We start from the raw sequence: 16,599 nt of genomic DNA on the forward strand, positions 1-16,599 counted from the left end.
CAACCAGCTCCTCCGGCGGGATCCCAAGGCGTTCCCAGGCCAGCCGAGAGACATAGTCTCTCCAGCGTGTCCTGGGTCGTCCCCGGGGCCTCCCGCCGGTGGGACATGCCCGGAACACCTCTCCAGGGAGGCGTCCGGGAGGCATCCGAACCAGATGCCCGAGCCACCTCAGCTGGCTCCTCTCTACGCGGAGGAGTAGCGGCTCGACGCCGAGTCCCTCCCGGATGACCGAGTTTCTCAACCTATCTCTAAGGGAGAGCCCGGACACCCTGCGGAGGAAACTCATTTCGGCCGCTTGTATCCGGGATCTTGTTCTTTCGGTCACGACCCAAAGCTCGTGACCATAGGTGAGGGTAGGAACGTAGATCGACTGGTAAATCGAGAGCTTTGCCTAATGTATGTAATGTAATATATCAATGTAAGTTACTTTAAAAGTAATTTATCGGTTTATTTTCACCATTTTTTCTCTTTTTGCTGCCTCAACATACAGTGGGGCAAATAAGTATTTAGTCAACCACCAACTGTGCAAGTTCTCCTACTTGAAAAGATTAGAGAGGCCTGTAATTGTCAACATGGGTAAACCTCAACCATGAGAGACAGAATGTGGAAAAAAAACAGAAAATGACATTGTTTGATTTGTTAAATGAATTTATTTGCAAATCACCATGGAAAATAAGTATTTGCTCAATATCAAAAGTTCATCTCAATACTTTGTTATGTACCCTTTGTTGGCAATAACGGAGGCCAAACGTTTTCTGTAACTCTTCACTTCACTTGGTGTTAAAAAAAATCAACTGTGGGAGCAATTATTAGAAAATGGAAGACATACAAGACCACTGATAATCTCCCTCGATCTGGGGCTCCATGCAAGATCTCACCCCGTGGTGTCAAAATGATAACAAGAACGGTGGGCAAAAATCCCAGAACCACACGGGGCCTAGTGAATGACCTACAGAGAGCTGGGACCACAGTAACAAAGGCTACTATCAGTAACACAATGCGCCACCAGGGACTCAAATCCTGCACTGCTAGACGTGTCCCCCTGCTGAAGCCAGTACACGTCCAGGCTCGTCTGCGGTTCGCTAGAGAGCATTTGGATGATCCAGAAGAGGACTGGGAGAATGTGTTATGGTCAGATGAAACCAAAATAGAACTTTTTGGTAGAAATTTAGGTTCTCGTGTTTGGAGGAAAAAGAATACTGAATTGCACCAGTATTGTGAAGCATGGGGGTGGAAACATCATGCTTTTGGGCTGTTTTTCTGCAAAGGGACTAGGACGACTGATCTGTGTAAAGGAAAGAATGAATGGGGCCATGTATCGAGAGATTTTGAGGGAAAATCTCCTTCCATCAGCAAGGGCTTTGAAGATGAGACGTGGCTGGGTCTTTCAGCGTGACAATGATCCCATACACACAGTCAGGGAAACAAAGGAGTGGCTTCGTAAGAAGCATTTCAAGGTCCTAGAGTGGTCTAGCCAGTCTCCAGATCTCAACCCCATAGAAAATCTGTGGAGGGAGTTGAAAGTCCGTGTTGCCCAATGACAGCCGAAAAACATCATTGCTCTAGTGGAGATCTGCATGGAGGAATGGGCCAAAATACCAGCAACAGTGTGTGAAAAGCTTGTGAAGAGTTACAGAAAACGTTTGGCTTCCGTTATTGCCAACAAAAGGTACATAACAAAGTATTGAGATGAACTTTTGGTATTGACCAAATACTTATTTTCCACCATGATTTGCAAATAAATTCTTTAAAAATCAAACAATGTGATTTTCTGTTTTTTTCCCACATTCTGTCTCTCATGGTTTAGGTTTACCCATGTTGACAATTACATGCCTCTCTAATATTTTCAAGTGTGAGAACTTGCACAATTGGTGGTTGACTAAATACTTATTTGCCCCACTGTAAGAATGACAATAGAAAAATGTAATCACATGTAATTGACTTTCCAATCATTAAATTTTAAAGGGGAAGATCAGACATTTTCACATCAGGCTTAATCTTCGAGTTAGCGGGGGTTTACTTAGTCGATGGAGTTGATTTCAACCACCATTGACTCACGCTAGCTTAGCTACTCTGGAACCCTGAAACTAAAATAATTGACAAACTGCATGCAACACACAAATGAATTGCGCAGTGCAATAAACACAAAGGTAGAGGCGGGTGCGAATGCACGCACACAACCCAGAAGTACGCCGTAAACATACGCACAATCAGTCAATTTGGCCACAAAAATTGTAAGCACTTTACGCTCAGTCAGACTTACAACACATCCCGAAGATGTTACATGAACACGTCACCTCACGGCATAAATGTGCACACAAATATGATATAAAAAAATGCTTGCCGACTTGGAGCGATGACTACCCGCTGTTGCAACAGCAAAGCTACGAAACGGCCGCGCATGAAGTGCCTACAACCTATCGCTGGAGCCCTCCAGAATGAAGGAAAAATCAACATTATCTCGCACATTTTAACAGGTGGCTGCACTCGGCTCGAATGTGCAGCGTGACGCGAGACCAAAAGACGAAGTAGGTATGAACGGTTACCATGGAAACGAACGCTTAATGAGTCGATGTGAACCTTTCTAACATTTTTTACTCGAAATGCTCTTCGTGCATTACAACAATTTTCTTCATTCTACATACATTATGAAGCAATAACAAAATAGACACGCAAAGAAACTAACTTTAATCAGATTACTGGTTTGGAAAGAAAGATAGTAATCAGATTACAGTAACGCATTAGTAACACATTGCTGACAACACTGGTGATAAAAAGTATGGCGTTAAAGGTGATGCAATGAAAAATGTGGGTGCGCCAACATTTTGTGCTCGTTCGCACCAGTGCAACTAATGCAAAAAGCACGTACAGTAAGTGTGCAGCCTCGGCAATATATATCGCAATATAATTAAAAAAAAAAAAAAATCATTCAGGCCTATTATATATATATATATATATATATATATATATATATATATATATATATATATTTACTTTTTAAGGGCTAAAAAATAACAAAATAATCCAGAAATACAATGGCATTGCTAAAAGATACAAAAATATATACACTTTATACTGCGCAACAATCCTTAAAAAAGCGGAAGAGGAAGTACTGTAAAAAGTACAGTACTGTAACACGTTTGGAACTTTTGTTCAAATAAAAACCAAAAAAAAACAATTTTTTCCCCGGTATCGGCTCTGGAGTCCATATCAGCAGATTCTCATAATTAGGTGACACGGACTTGGGTGCAAAAATATGCGATTTGGACATACCTAATTATTTTTAGCGTGTGGCTCAATCAAACGCAAGAGAACAAAAGTATTCAATTTACATTCCATGAAGTAATCAATAAACCAAAACAAAAGTGTAATAGAAGCGCCAGAGTCACAGATAGCTGAATGCATTTAACGTGGCACTGGTTCTAAATTCAAAACAAATTAAAAGCACTCATTGTCTAAAGACATCCGACACTGAACAGAAAAGAACAGGAAACAGTTGATGGGCAAACTTTTCCGATCATGTCCAAGCCATTATGCTTTCAGCTAGTATGAAATTCACATAAACATCGCCTTAGTAGTTTATCTGTGCGTGGCAATAATATTACATTAATTTATCAGTATAGACACAATATTGATCAGATTGTACTAAGAATCCTGACAGTGTCTCATGTTCAATTTCTGGTGCGCCAACGAATCATATTTCCAATAATGGTGAGCTTGTGTGTTGTCATCACAAACAATATAGTACCGTGATTACTTTGCATGTCAAGCAGCAATTGCTATTGACCTGCTCCAGACCAATGAGAGCGGGCCAGTAGTTGGTCTTAACCAATGCCGGGGTAGATTTTCCATATGAAAGAAAAACAAACTAGGAGTAGGACAACAAAATGCGGTTTCGGAATATTTCAGCGTCGAGTACAATGGCTGGGGATGGACCGCAGCAACAAACCCTGAGCAGTGGGACGAGAAGAGTGAAGCAGCAAGACAGATGTCCGAAAAAAATCACCGAAATGACGTTGTCTGTAACCTGCCCCTTGCCTTCATTGAAAGCGTGGGAATCCTGCTTTTTATGGCTCACACAGTACCCAAGTATAAGGTCCCAAGTCGCAAATACATTAAGGAGACGACTATCCTGCACTACAAAAATTAAAGTAACGAAACATGTTATAGAAAAGCTGGAGAAGGCAGGGGCCATAAGCTTTGCAACCGATGTCTGGAGTAGCCAAGTCTCCCAACTTTCCCTGCTTAGTTTGACAGCCGACTGGAAAGTGTAGTACTTCATGCGAATGAATTCAAGGGATCACACACAACGGCCAAGCTATTGCTGCTCAACTGGAGCATCCTGAAGTCAAAGGTACTTGACTTTTCTTGTCTTTTACTGAAAGAAATGCCGCAGTAATTTGACACCTGTTTCAAAAGTGCTATCGGTATGGTATCGGTATCAGGATACTGCACAGCCAGGTATCAGTATTGGGGCCAAAAAATGGTATTGGTGCACCCCAACAAAATAGTCAAACAAAAGGACAAAAACACTTAAGTTAATCCATTGGATGCACATTGAACTGAAGTACAGTGGTATGAAAAAGTATCTAAACCTTTTGGAATTTCTCACATTTCTACATTAAATCACAATCAAATGTGATCTGATTTTTGTCAAAATCACACAGATGAAAAACAGTGTCTGCTTTAACTAAAACCACCCAAACATTTATAGGTTTTCATATTCTAATGAGGATAGCATGCGAACAATGACAGAAGGGGGGGAAATAATTAAGTGAACCCTCGGCCTATTTGCCTAAGGAGACTTAAAGAGCAATTGAAACCAATTTTTACCGAAAATTTAAAGTCAGGTGTGTGCCCAATCACTGATGAGTTGTTTAAAGCTGCCCTGCCCACTATAAAACACACACCTAGTAAGAAATGTCTTGATGAGAAGCATTGTCTGATGTGCATCATGGCTCGGTCAAAGTAGCTGTCTGTAGAACTGCGATTAAGGATTGTTGATTTGTATAATGCTGGGAAAGGATACAAAACCATCGCTAAAAGTCTGGATGTTCATCAAACGACGGTCAGAGAAGTTGTCTACAAATGGAGAGAGTTAGGCATTGTTGCTTCTCTCCCAAGGAGTAGCCGTTCACCAAATATGACGCCAAGAGTTCAGCGCAGAATATTCGGAGAGGTAAAAAAGAACCCTAGAGTGTCTGCTTAAGACACTTAGAGAAATCACTGGCACAGTCCAATATCTCTGTGCAACCATCAACTATATGTAAAACTATGGCAATAAATGGTGTTCATGAGAAGACTCTACGGAAGAAGCCACTGCTGTCTAAAAAAACATTGTTGCTCGTTTAATGTTCGCAAAAAGGCACTTGGACACTCCAGAGAAGTTTTGGCAAAATATTTTATGGACTGATGAAACCAAAGTTGAATTGTTTGGGAGTAACAAACAATGTCCTGTATGGAGGAAAAATGGAACAGCTCAGCAACATCACCATCTCATCCCCACCATGTAGCATGGTGGAGGAAGCATCATGATTTGGGGCTGTTTTGCTTCCTCAGGGCCTGGACAACTTGCAATCATTAATGGAAGAATGAATTCAAAAGTTCAAAAGCCAGACTGATCTGCAGCTGCAGGAAGCATCTGGCTGAATTTCCGGCAAAAGGGGGTGGGGGGCCCAAACTATTAAATGTAATGGTTCTCTTACTTATTTTTCCCCCTTCTGTCACTGTTTGCATACTATTCTCATTAAAATATGAAAACTTATAAATGTTTGTTTGGTTTTAGTTAAAGCAGACACTGTTTTTTTTCATCTGTGTGATTTTAACAAAGATCAGACCACATTTGATGGTGATTTCATGCAGAAATGTGAGAAATTCCAAAAGGTTCAGATACTTTTTTATACCACTGTAACTCCGGGATTTATTTTTTGATCACATGACGCCATGCATGATGTTTTCACTTTTGAGAAATCTTTTTCAAGGAGATGTTGGTCCCCCCAAGCTGACTTTGAAGTCACCAGTGCATAAAACTACTGTAGCCTATTTCCTCTTTGTCCTGATGCCTCGAGGGAAGTTAAAACATTGCTGCGGACTGACATGACAGGTGAGAATTTTTGTCATTCTGGTTGACATTCTTTGACAAGACATACGCATACCAAAGGGTAGAATTTGACATACAAGTCAGAAGGGTTGGATGAGAAATATACCACTCTGAGATATTTTAGCCTCGTGAGGGGGTGGGCGACGAGGGCTGAGCTTTGTCTGCGGGCAGATGGCCTCTTGTCTGACCAAAGAAAGAGCATGGAAGAAAAGGACAAAAGGTGGTCACATACAACAAGCTCCGCTTTCTTTTGGTGTGGCTCGACTCCTTTATTACTTGTCTTTGTGAGGCACAACTGAGTGGACTCCTGTGAGTTAGCGCTTGGAATCATGGGATAACAACACAGTGGGTACTGACATACTGAGACAACAGGACACACCGCCCCCAAATGTGAGACAAAACCTCACCAACAAATGCACAAATAGACACTGTGACGAATCGCACAGTTAGACAAAGTTTTCACATTCTACCACTGTTCTTTTTTCGTAGCATTTATCTACAGTATTTCTAGTGTTAGTGGATAAAAAAGAAGATGGTTAACTCAATAAAAACCATAAGCGGATTTTAAGGATCGGCCTGATGGCCGAAAAATGTAATTGCATGTAATTGACTTTCCTATATACAGTATATGTATATATATATATATATATATATATATATATATATATATAAAAGTTGTAAAGCAAAAAACTGCAACATAAATGAAAGAAATTAACAAAACAAAAAACATTTTTATAATTGGTCGAAATTATTTTTCGAGCACATTAGACAGTCATTTGCTTTGCAAATAATTTAATATGTATATATTAGGGCTGTCAAAATTATCGCGTTAACGTGCGGTTTTTAATTTTTAAAATTAATCACGTTAAAATATTTGACGCAATTAACGCACATGTCCCGCTCAGACAGTATTCTGCCCTTTGGTAAGTGTTACAGCAAGGTTTTTTGTACTGTCTAACAGCGAACTCTTGTGGTCGCTTTGCGACATTGTTTATTGCTTTCTTGCCAGTTCAATATGGCTGCACGACGTCTCGGGCTGACGCCTACATTGTAATGTTGTGCTTATATGATCCTTGGACAAGATTTGTCCGTAAGTATGGTTGTTGTAAAGAATGTACATATTATGTTAGTAAGCGAAATGTTATATTTTTTGTATGAGACGCTTTTTGTTTATGTTTAGTGAACCTGTATAGCGTGCTAAGCTAACGTTGTTGCTAATGCAATGCTTGTGTACTTTTTTTTTGTAGTTTTGTAGGCAATTTTATTAATAAATCTGATGAAAAAGGAAGAAGTCTGATTATTAAGGCGTCTTTCACTAGCTGTCTAGCTTTGGAAAAAGTAGACGCTTCGGAGTGAGGACAGCATAGACAGATTTAAATGACAGTAGAGTGAAATGCCCACTACAGTCCTTATGTACCGTATGTTGAATGTATATATCCATCTAGTGTCTTATCTTTCCATTCCAACAAATTATTTTACAGAATATATATATAATTTACAGAAAAATATGGCATATTTTATAGATGGTTTGAATTGCGATTAATTGCGATTGATTACGATTAATTAATTTTTAAGCTATGATTAACTCGATTAAAAAGTTTAATCGTTTGACAGCCCTAGTATATATATATTAGAGGAAAAAATATTTTTAATGATGATTTTTTTTCTTTAATTGAAAATATTTTTTTTTGATTGAAGCAACTTTTTGGGGGATTGAATGATTTAGACACAAATGTCCTAATCATAATATGGCCCAAACAAACAAACAAACAAAAAAAAAAAGGATTGCTTCAATCAAAAATTAAGTGTTCAAATGCAAATTTTTGAATCTCAAATATTTTTCACATTGAAATTTTTTTTTGTAATATTGAAAATTTTCTTTTTTTGATTGAAGGGATTCTTCTTTTTGAAAATCTATATTTTTTTGAAGGAACTTATTTTTTGATTGAATAATAAAGAGAAAAATGTCCTAGCCAAAATGTGGCCCAAACACAAATCAACATTACTTTAATCAAAAAGTTGCTTCAATAGCAAAAAAAAAAAAAAAAGAAAAAACGACTTAAAAACAACTTCAATCAAAAACAAAAACAAAAACAAAAAAAAAACAATTAATCAAAGAAAAATAGCTTTCACGTGCATTTTTTTCCCCGAGTTTTTTGAGTTTCAAATTTTTTTTTGCATTCAAACACATTTAAAAAAAAATTTTTTTTTATTGAAGCGACTTCTTCTCTTGGTTGAAAATATATATTTTGATTGACGCAACATTTTTTTTTTTAATTGAAGCAACTTTTTTTGGGATTGAATAATAAAGACCCAAAACTACCTCCGTATGGCTCCGCCCAGGGGATACAATTTTTAACTGAGGTAACTACATTGGCACGACACCGGCCAGCTACCAAATTCAATGGATGACGATCTTGGGGAAAAGTATTGCCTAAGCGGCCTGATTTAGAGTTCCCCTCAAGAATGATGGGAAACAAAAAACGCCCATTGTCAACATATTATTTTAAATATTCTTGTAAGTTAATTTTATTGCTGACACTGTGTTTTGGGGTCATCAGACATATTGTGCCCCCCCCCCCCCCCCCCCCCCCGCCCCAAAAGTCAAACTCCGCCTATGCTACAAACGCTCCCACAAATTTTTGGGGAAAAAAGTAAGCCGCTTCTTTTTGGTTAAGATTTTCATGGGATAAGATTAGGGCAATTTACTGACAGAGTAGCTCATTATCTGAACAAACAACACAGCCATTACTGTGGAAATCATTTCAGGGCAAGTAACCAGACCAGCCTGACCGGCACCTCGCTGATATTCAGCCAGTTAGAATGGTGAGGATCAGCAGGAATGTGGTAAATGTCTGACCACATTCAGCATGCGAAAGGAATCTACTAACTCGGAAGATACTTAAACCTACAGGCTAAGTTCTGCTTTCGGCCTTTGGGAAGCATTTTGGTTGCACTCGCAGCCACAGCAATGTGGAGGTGCATTAGGAGGGTAAATACATGCACATATTGACTATACAGTGAAGCCAGTGTGCAACTAAAGCCTCAGGGCGCGGCTGTGAGAATGGTAAACATGAAGGTCAAAAAGACTTTTCCACATTTAAGCCATCAGAGGTGAGCTGTGCTTTTTGGACGAATCCATTAAGGCAAAAAAAAATTTGGTGCAAACATCACTTGACAGCTCTGATCATTGTGTGCTGTGCTGTATGAAAAATAAGATCAAAAAGAGTGCAGAAATGCTCTAAATGTACACAGAGGATGAAGTACTTTTAGTACATAAACCATTAGTTTGACTCAAAAGGCCATTGACGATTGTTTGGCTCTTATCCCTAAACGAACACACCGAGGCATTGTAAATCAATTGACGACATATTGATCGATGGCCATTTGCTGTATTAATGTCTTAAGTGTCTGGTTACAGCGGGCAAAGTGATGACTGATGTTGATACCACAGCTGATGCTCATGGCCAATGAGTTGTGATATGTCTTTGAATGGCAAAACAAAACTAAGTGATGAAATATTATAATACATTGTAATTAGTTTGTGAGTAGAAATATAGTTTGGCTAAAAATTGAAGAAACACCAACATCCCATTAGGAGCAGACATAATAATATTGCCCCCTAGTGGTGGGATTATTGAACATCTTCCGGGAAGAAGCAGGAGCCACCTTCCTCATTCCTACATGGTAAGACATTCACAGACTATTACGGAATATCATCGCCCCAGTTCCAGTGAAAACAATGTACTATTTGTCTCAGTGTGGATCCGTGTATCTGAACTGCATGCCAGGGAGAGCAAAGGCCCCCCATCACTCGGTCATCGTTACCTTTCAGAGGAGGCAATGAAGCACGGCAGCAGTGAACACACCCTGAGGCTGCCAGCTAATAATGTGCACTTAACTCATAGGACAATGCGTCCTCTAAAGTCACTTTTGTACCGCTGTAAAAATGTTCAGGAGGGCAAAAGCTGATCAAAATCACAGTATCACTCTAATTCTAGTAAAAGGCCCAGATAACAGATAAACATAGGTATTACCGTAAGAAACAAAATCTGTATGTAATACAATCAGTGACAGATGGGGTTAAGATTTTCTTTATTTTTTGGGGCATTTTGACCAAAAGCTAGGTGTTTAACTAAAGGGTAATTCCAGAATTGGAGGACATTTTGGCTTCAAAATTCTTGCAAAATAAGCCTTCACTTCTGTTTTTCATTCATCAAGAATATGTACTGCACTATCAATGGCTTGATAAGATCATTTTACAGATCAATAGTATTTTTTCTTACCAGTGTTGTTTTCGTCAACGAACACTTTTCATGATGATGAAGAGACGATAGCAAGCTGTAAACGTGTTTTGGTAGACTAAAACGTAACGAGGCGCATGCCAGCTTTCGTCTGACGAGACGAGATGAATATGCGCCATAGGTTCCGTCAAATGTTCACAATGTGTGACATTTTATGTGTAGTTAGCCTACTACATCTTTGTCAGGCCCCGGACTGGACAAGTGTGTGGGTGAGTCTGTCATCCCATTACAGGGCCAGCAGCACCTGGCGGGTGGAGCAGCGGCAGGTGTCAGCATTCACCATCTGCCTACATAAGTCAGCCAGAGCTCCATCACGTCGCTAGATCATCTCTTTCAGATCACTGTTAGTGCCTTCTCGCGTTGTGAATATTTCTGTGTGGACTCATCTGATCATCGACCTATTTGCTTTGTTTCTTGTTTATGGTACCTTCGCCCAGACTCTCCACGCCACAGACTCCACAGCTCTGTGAATAATAAACTGCTTGAATTTCTGCCCTCAATATCTCACGTGCCTGTTTTGGGGTTCTCAGCCCACCATCATAACAATTTTAGCAGTGTCTGGTTGTGTCACTCCTGACGTGCTGTGCCCCCCCCTCTGCCCCGATTCACCAGCGTCTTGTCTCCAGTCTCCATGAAGGCTTGCACACATGGTAAGATTTGATATGCAATATTGCTTTAGCCTTCAAATGTCTGTGCTGAGTGATCATCACACACTAAATGTAACTCATAGCATTAGCATAGCATTTGCATTAGTAATAGGCTAATGCTAATGGTGAACGTCCTCTTAAACTCTTGGACATCTTTTTTTCACAAAAGTTTGTGGCGTCCAGGTGGATATAATTAACTGAAAATACAGTGGTACTTCTACATACGAAGTTAATTCATTCAAGATCAGGATTTCCCCATAAGAATACATTATAATTCCATTAATTCGTTCCACAGCCTGAAAACCTACACTAAATCCTTAATAAATACTGCTGGTACCATTACAAATGGCAATTACACATAGCAAAACAAATAAATTATAAATAAAATCCGGAATAATAATACAATAATAATAACAATTCCTGTAATAATGTAACGACTCAGGTTGTAATGTGGCGGATGTGTTTTACGTGCTGAACGTGACAGTGAGATAGGTGGGTGCGGTAGAGATATTATTTTCACATTTAATGTCCTGTTGTTTTTGGCGTCAACTCTTGCGTGTTGTGTTGTACAAGTTCTGAAATAAATGATTAAAAAGCTGACGAAGCTGGCGATTTCTTTGGGGGTGTTACCACAATAATAATTGTCACCTTAATTTAAAGAATGGCGAACGGAGGTCTGAGGAGGACCGTCGAGATCGTTGAAATTCTACGGCCGGATTGTCAAGCCAGTTCACGGACGTGCACCACGCTCATTTTTTTCGATCATTTCCATCTTCATTTCAGTGGTGTCACCTTTTTTCAGCACCTGCACTAACATTTCTTGGAACCCATGTTGATTTTTCTCACAAGAAAATACGCCGTTTGCGGGAAAACAAAGAAACTGCGGTGCTGGTGTAAATAATCATATTTCAAGTGTAACCGGTGTGTTAGTGCAGGGACACTTAACTGCTGTGCCATAAGCTCAGGCCAACAGCACAGCCACCAGCGTCCCCACACGAAGGCATCGGAGGTTTTCCACGCACCGCTTCACACACGCGGACCTGCGTGTACCCGTTACACGAGCATGTCGTCGAATGTAGAAACAAATGGTGAGTAAAATTTTACGTCGGATGTCGAAAAGATTGTGTGTCGAAGCAATCGTATGTCGAGGTACCACTGTACTTAATGTACTGTTTTCCTGCTGAGTGTGTATAATTACAAATTTGGCGTTGTCCTTGTAGATGCTACAATATGTGTTCGTCTGTCAATGTTGATTTAGTGTACCTACCACTTGTCTTATTTTATTTCTATTTTTCCAATGTTAATATCTAGTTGTCTAGTCTCTTCATCACTAGTCACCCGGTGTCCCCTTTCCCCCCTCCCCTCTGGGGAGGGGCTATTTTTCAGCTGCAGCCTCCTGACTGTCCGGACCCCTGGCTGGATAGACGTCCTCGCTGCTACCCCCGTCTCATCTGACTAGAGGGACCTCTTCTTGCTCCTTTACGCCACTGTACTTTTACGGACTATAACTTGGCTTGCTATTTCCCATTAGCAGTTCTGGGGTTCCTGTCTATCCGTCCTGGGAGTGGATCTCTCCTGACTGTGGTACTCCCCAAGGTTTCTCATTTTTCTCCCAATTGACTCTGGAGTTTTTGGAGTTTTTCCTTGCCGGCATGGAGGGTCTTAAGGATAGGGGATTCCCAGGACTTGAACTGTATCTATTCATCTTTGTTGCTTCATTTCTAATTGTGTATCATATTGCCTCTGTAAAGCCCTTTGAGACTTCTGTTGTGATTGAGGGCTATACAAATAAAATTGAATTGAATTGAATTGAGTGTATGTCGACTAAAACTAGACGAAATTAGTCTAGAGTATTCGTCAACAAAAAACTAGATGAAGACAAACATTTTGAGATGACTAAAATATGGCTAAGACTAATAAGTATTATCGTCCATAAGACTAAGACAAAAATTAAAAGGGCTGCCAAAAAATAGCCGTTACTGCTGACCGAGAGGACAGCCTTACTTACGTAAGTAAATGAGAAAAAAGGTCATCTTCTGATCATATGCATAGGGTTGCATCATGAGGTGAATTCAATCAAGGCCACTGTAACTATTTTATAAGAAATATGAAAAATAGAAGAGAGGACATACATTTGCTCTATCTGTTCTTTTGGAAAACTGTTTGATGATGTCAAGCCCAGTTTATCATGTTTATCATCCACCATGAGAAAAAGATTATGGTAACAAGGTTTGCATGTATGTAGTAGGCGCACGTTCCACCAATACGAGATAACAGTGGACCAATTACTTTTATTGAAATAAATATTCCCACAGAGACAGGAGACAGCAATTAAACAAATAAAACAATTGAAAAATTATAGTAATTTGAGATGTGCTAATTAAAAGGGCATTTTAGAGGGTAATCAAGACTTAATTGGTATTATAAAATATATTTTCCACCATGTTTTTTTCAAGATTTGGTCTCAGCACAACTAAGTTGACTCCGAGGCTTCATGTTTTATGTAGTATTTTGTACATGGGTTATTTAAAATTTGTAGGATAGGATGTAAAATGTCCTTCAATTCCAGTATGACGCTAAACACTTTCAGATTTCCCCCTAAGGAAGTCGATTTGTGATTAAATTATGATGAAATCGTTAATATTTTACACTTCTAATAATGTTTTTGCTTAGTGTTGTGCACTGAGATTTTTCTCATGTAACGTTAACTGCCTTGTCCCAAATAAAGGCTAATTTCTGCCCCAGCTTAATTCCTCACTCTGAAATTTGGGACTTATATGCGTGGCAATAACTTGAACATAAACTCACCCGTTCATCTCTCACAAGGGTGACTTTGCGGAAATCTGTGCGCCCGCGGCTCATCCTGTGCACCATCTTGTCCTTTAGTAGTGAGGTATAACCAAGGTGCTCATAGATGGGGTTTGCAGTCATCTTGGCGATGTACTCCGCCGCCTTGGTCTCGATGTAGAGAGTGATGAGGGCATCTGTGACCAGGTCGTGCACAGACTCGAACCTCTTCTCTGCGACAAAGTGCTTCCCATCGTAGAACAGCCTGTAGTTGAAGGTCTGCGGCCCAAATCTAGACAGACGCAAAAAGGTGAGTGGTTTGTTTCCAGTAGCATAACGTTTGAACGAGTTTAAACACAGGATAGAATTTCTTCAGAATGCATAGTGATACCGTATTGCTGGTACCTTAAGGCTAATGTGTGAGTCCCGGGCTGTCTTTGGCTTTCCCTAATCAAGTAGGAACCATCGGCTCCTCTCAAAAGGTCCTCTGCATACTCTCGAGATATCATGCCATGAAATCTGTGACAGATTATAAAAAACTTGGATATAAAAAATGTAACTTTCCACTTCCTTCATGTTTTTACAAGTACAGTAATTATTCACTCACTCTCTGCCGTAATATTTGGGCCTGGTCTCCATCTGGGAAACAGAAATGACATTGCTTACATACTATAGGCACATACAGCGCAGATACCGAATATTCAGTTTGAGAGTATATAATACTGCTTCTAGCTAGTGTTGCAGCAATACCGATACTAGTATTGGTATCGGTGCAATATTAGTATCTGTACCGATGGGGATGGTGTGGAGCAGTGGTAGAGTAGTCGTTCCCCAACCTAGAGGTTGTGAGATACAGAGCCCCATGTTGCTCCTTATGCTGTGTCATCAGCAGTGTTGTTAATCTTACTTTAAAAAAGTAATTCCAGTTACAAATTTCTTCTCCCAAAAAGTAATTGAGTTAGTAACTCACTTACCTGAATGTAAAAGTAATTAGTTACATGGCAAAGTAACTGGTGTTACCTTTCATGCCCCCCCCCCCCCCAAAAAAAAACAACAACAACAACAACATAGTAACCTTTGCTATGTTTGGAAGTCATTTAATGTGAATAACATTCCTGTCAAGTTGTATGGTTTTGGCGTAATTTGTACAAGTGAGCACTGATTTTTAAATGTGTACACTGTACGTTCAAATCTGTACGTTTTTCGTGCATTACGTTTTTTTTTTCTCCGGATTTTGTCACCGTTTCGGCAACGAGACAATGTGCGTTACTATGCGTTACGTTGGTTGAATGACGCGAGAAAAGTCAGAGAGAGAGAGAGAGGAGTGTTTCTTGTGACGCTGTGGCAAACGCGATGCTAAGCTAGGTGGCTCCAATATTTCCTGACTGTAGCCGACAGCCTACAATCTACGCCTAGATATCACATGCATATGGAACTACATGCGAAATGACAGACTCGGCTGCGTTGGTAAACAGCTGCCATTTTAAAGCGGTAGACTTCTCAGAAAGGCTCTGTTGTCGTAAACTTTCTTAGCTAACCTAAGTAACTTTTTATCTAAAATACTCCTAAATCGGCAAAATCTTGACTTGAATCCATGTTTAAATGATGAAACAGTTTTAAAACTTTCACATGTTGAAAGTAGACAGAAGGGAACTAATGCAAAAACGGGAGCAATTTTAACAACTTTAACGGTTGATTCATAACATTAACTGACTTCCAAACATAGCAAAGTTAACTTTGTTTTTTTGTTTGTTTTTGTTTTGTTTTTTGAAAAAATGAAAAAAAAACAAAACATGAAAGGTAACACCAGTTACTTTGCCAAGTAACTAATTACTCTTACATTCAGGTAACTGAGTTACTAACTCAATAACTTTTTGGGAGAAGTCATTTGTAACTGTAATTAATTATTTTTTTAAAAGTAAGATTAAAAACACTGGTCATAAAGATTAAGTCTGCAGAATGAAAAGTGACGAAAGCGGAGATATTATTCTGCCAATTTGTTGCCAAACACAATTTGCCTGCAACTATTGCTGATCTCTTCTCAGAATTAGCAAAATAAATGTTCCCTGACTCAAAGATTGCACCGGTAAGTTAATTTTATCAATTCACCTTTTAAATTTATAATTGGACACACTAATGAACTGCTTTCAAGTCAAACTGAATTGCGAGCTGAAGTGCCATGGAGTGCAGCCATCAAAAGACATGATAGAAATTGCCAAAAGTTCTACATACAATTATAACAAAAGTCACCGTTCAATTTTAGTAATCATGATGTAGCTGAAGCTATTGATTGTTCTTTGATTGCACCATGTTATACATGTTACAATATTACCAGTAAATTCATATTATTTTAAAAATTGAGTTTTATTTTTGTTTCAGATTGCACACTATATACAACGTTGTTAGATTAGTCACCAATTTGTAAGGGCATACGTCACTATTTGTAAGATTGCCAACGGCCTCGGAATAAACCATTAAAGTTTTTAAAATTGCTCCCGTTATTGCATTAGTTCCCTTCTGTCTACTTTCGACATGAGAAGTTTTAAAACCGATGATAGATTCAAGTCAAGATTTTCCCGATGTAGGCGTATTTTAGATAAAAAGTTACTTAGGTTCGCTAGGAAGGTTCTCTACAACAGAGCCTTCCTGAGAAGTCTACTGCTTTAAGATACTTGCTGTTTACTACTGCCGGCGAGTCAATTATTTTAGCATGTAGTTCTCTATACATGTGCTAACGCATGTAGTCACTGTCTGTCATTTC

At 39.4% G+C, this 16,599-nt stretch overlaps 1 protein-coding gene across 3 annotated transcripts in view; it reads right to left on the minus strand.

Moving 5' to 3' along the window:
• chn2 (chimerin 2) overlaps positions 1–16,599 on the minus strand; it is a 56,918-nt gene that overhangs the window by 15,847 nt on the left and 24,472 nt on the right. For all 3 annotated transcript variants that reach the window (XM_057834518.1, XM_057834517.1, XM_057834519.1), the window contains 3 exons: positions 14,446–14,477; positions 14,244–14,357; positions 13,860–14,130 (listed from right to left, as the gene is read on the minus strand). In XM_057834518.1, coding sequence (XP_057690501.1) covers positions 13,860–14,130; positions 14,244–14,357; positions 14,446–14,477 — 417 coding nt within the window. The remainder of the gene's footprint in view (positions 1–13,859; positions 14,131–14,243; positions 14,358–14,445; positions 14,478–16,599) is intronic.

This window comes from Corythoichthys intestinalis, chromosome 4, assembly GCF_030265065.1.
Source record: "Corythoichthys intestinalis isolate RoL2023-P3 chromosome 4, ASM3026506v1, whole genome shotgun sequence".
Lineage (NCBI taxonomy): Eukaryota > Metazoa > Chordata > Actinopteri > Syngnathiformes > Syngnathidae > Corythoichthys > Corythoichthys intestinalis.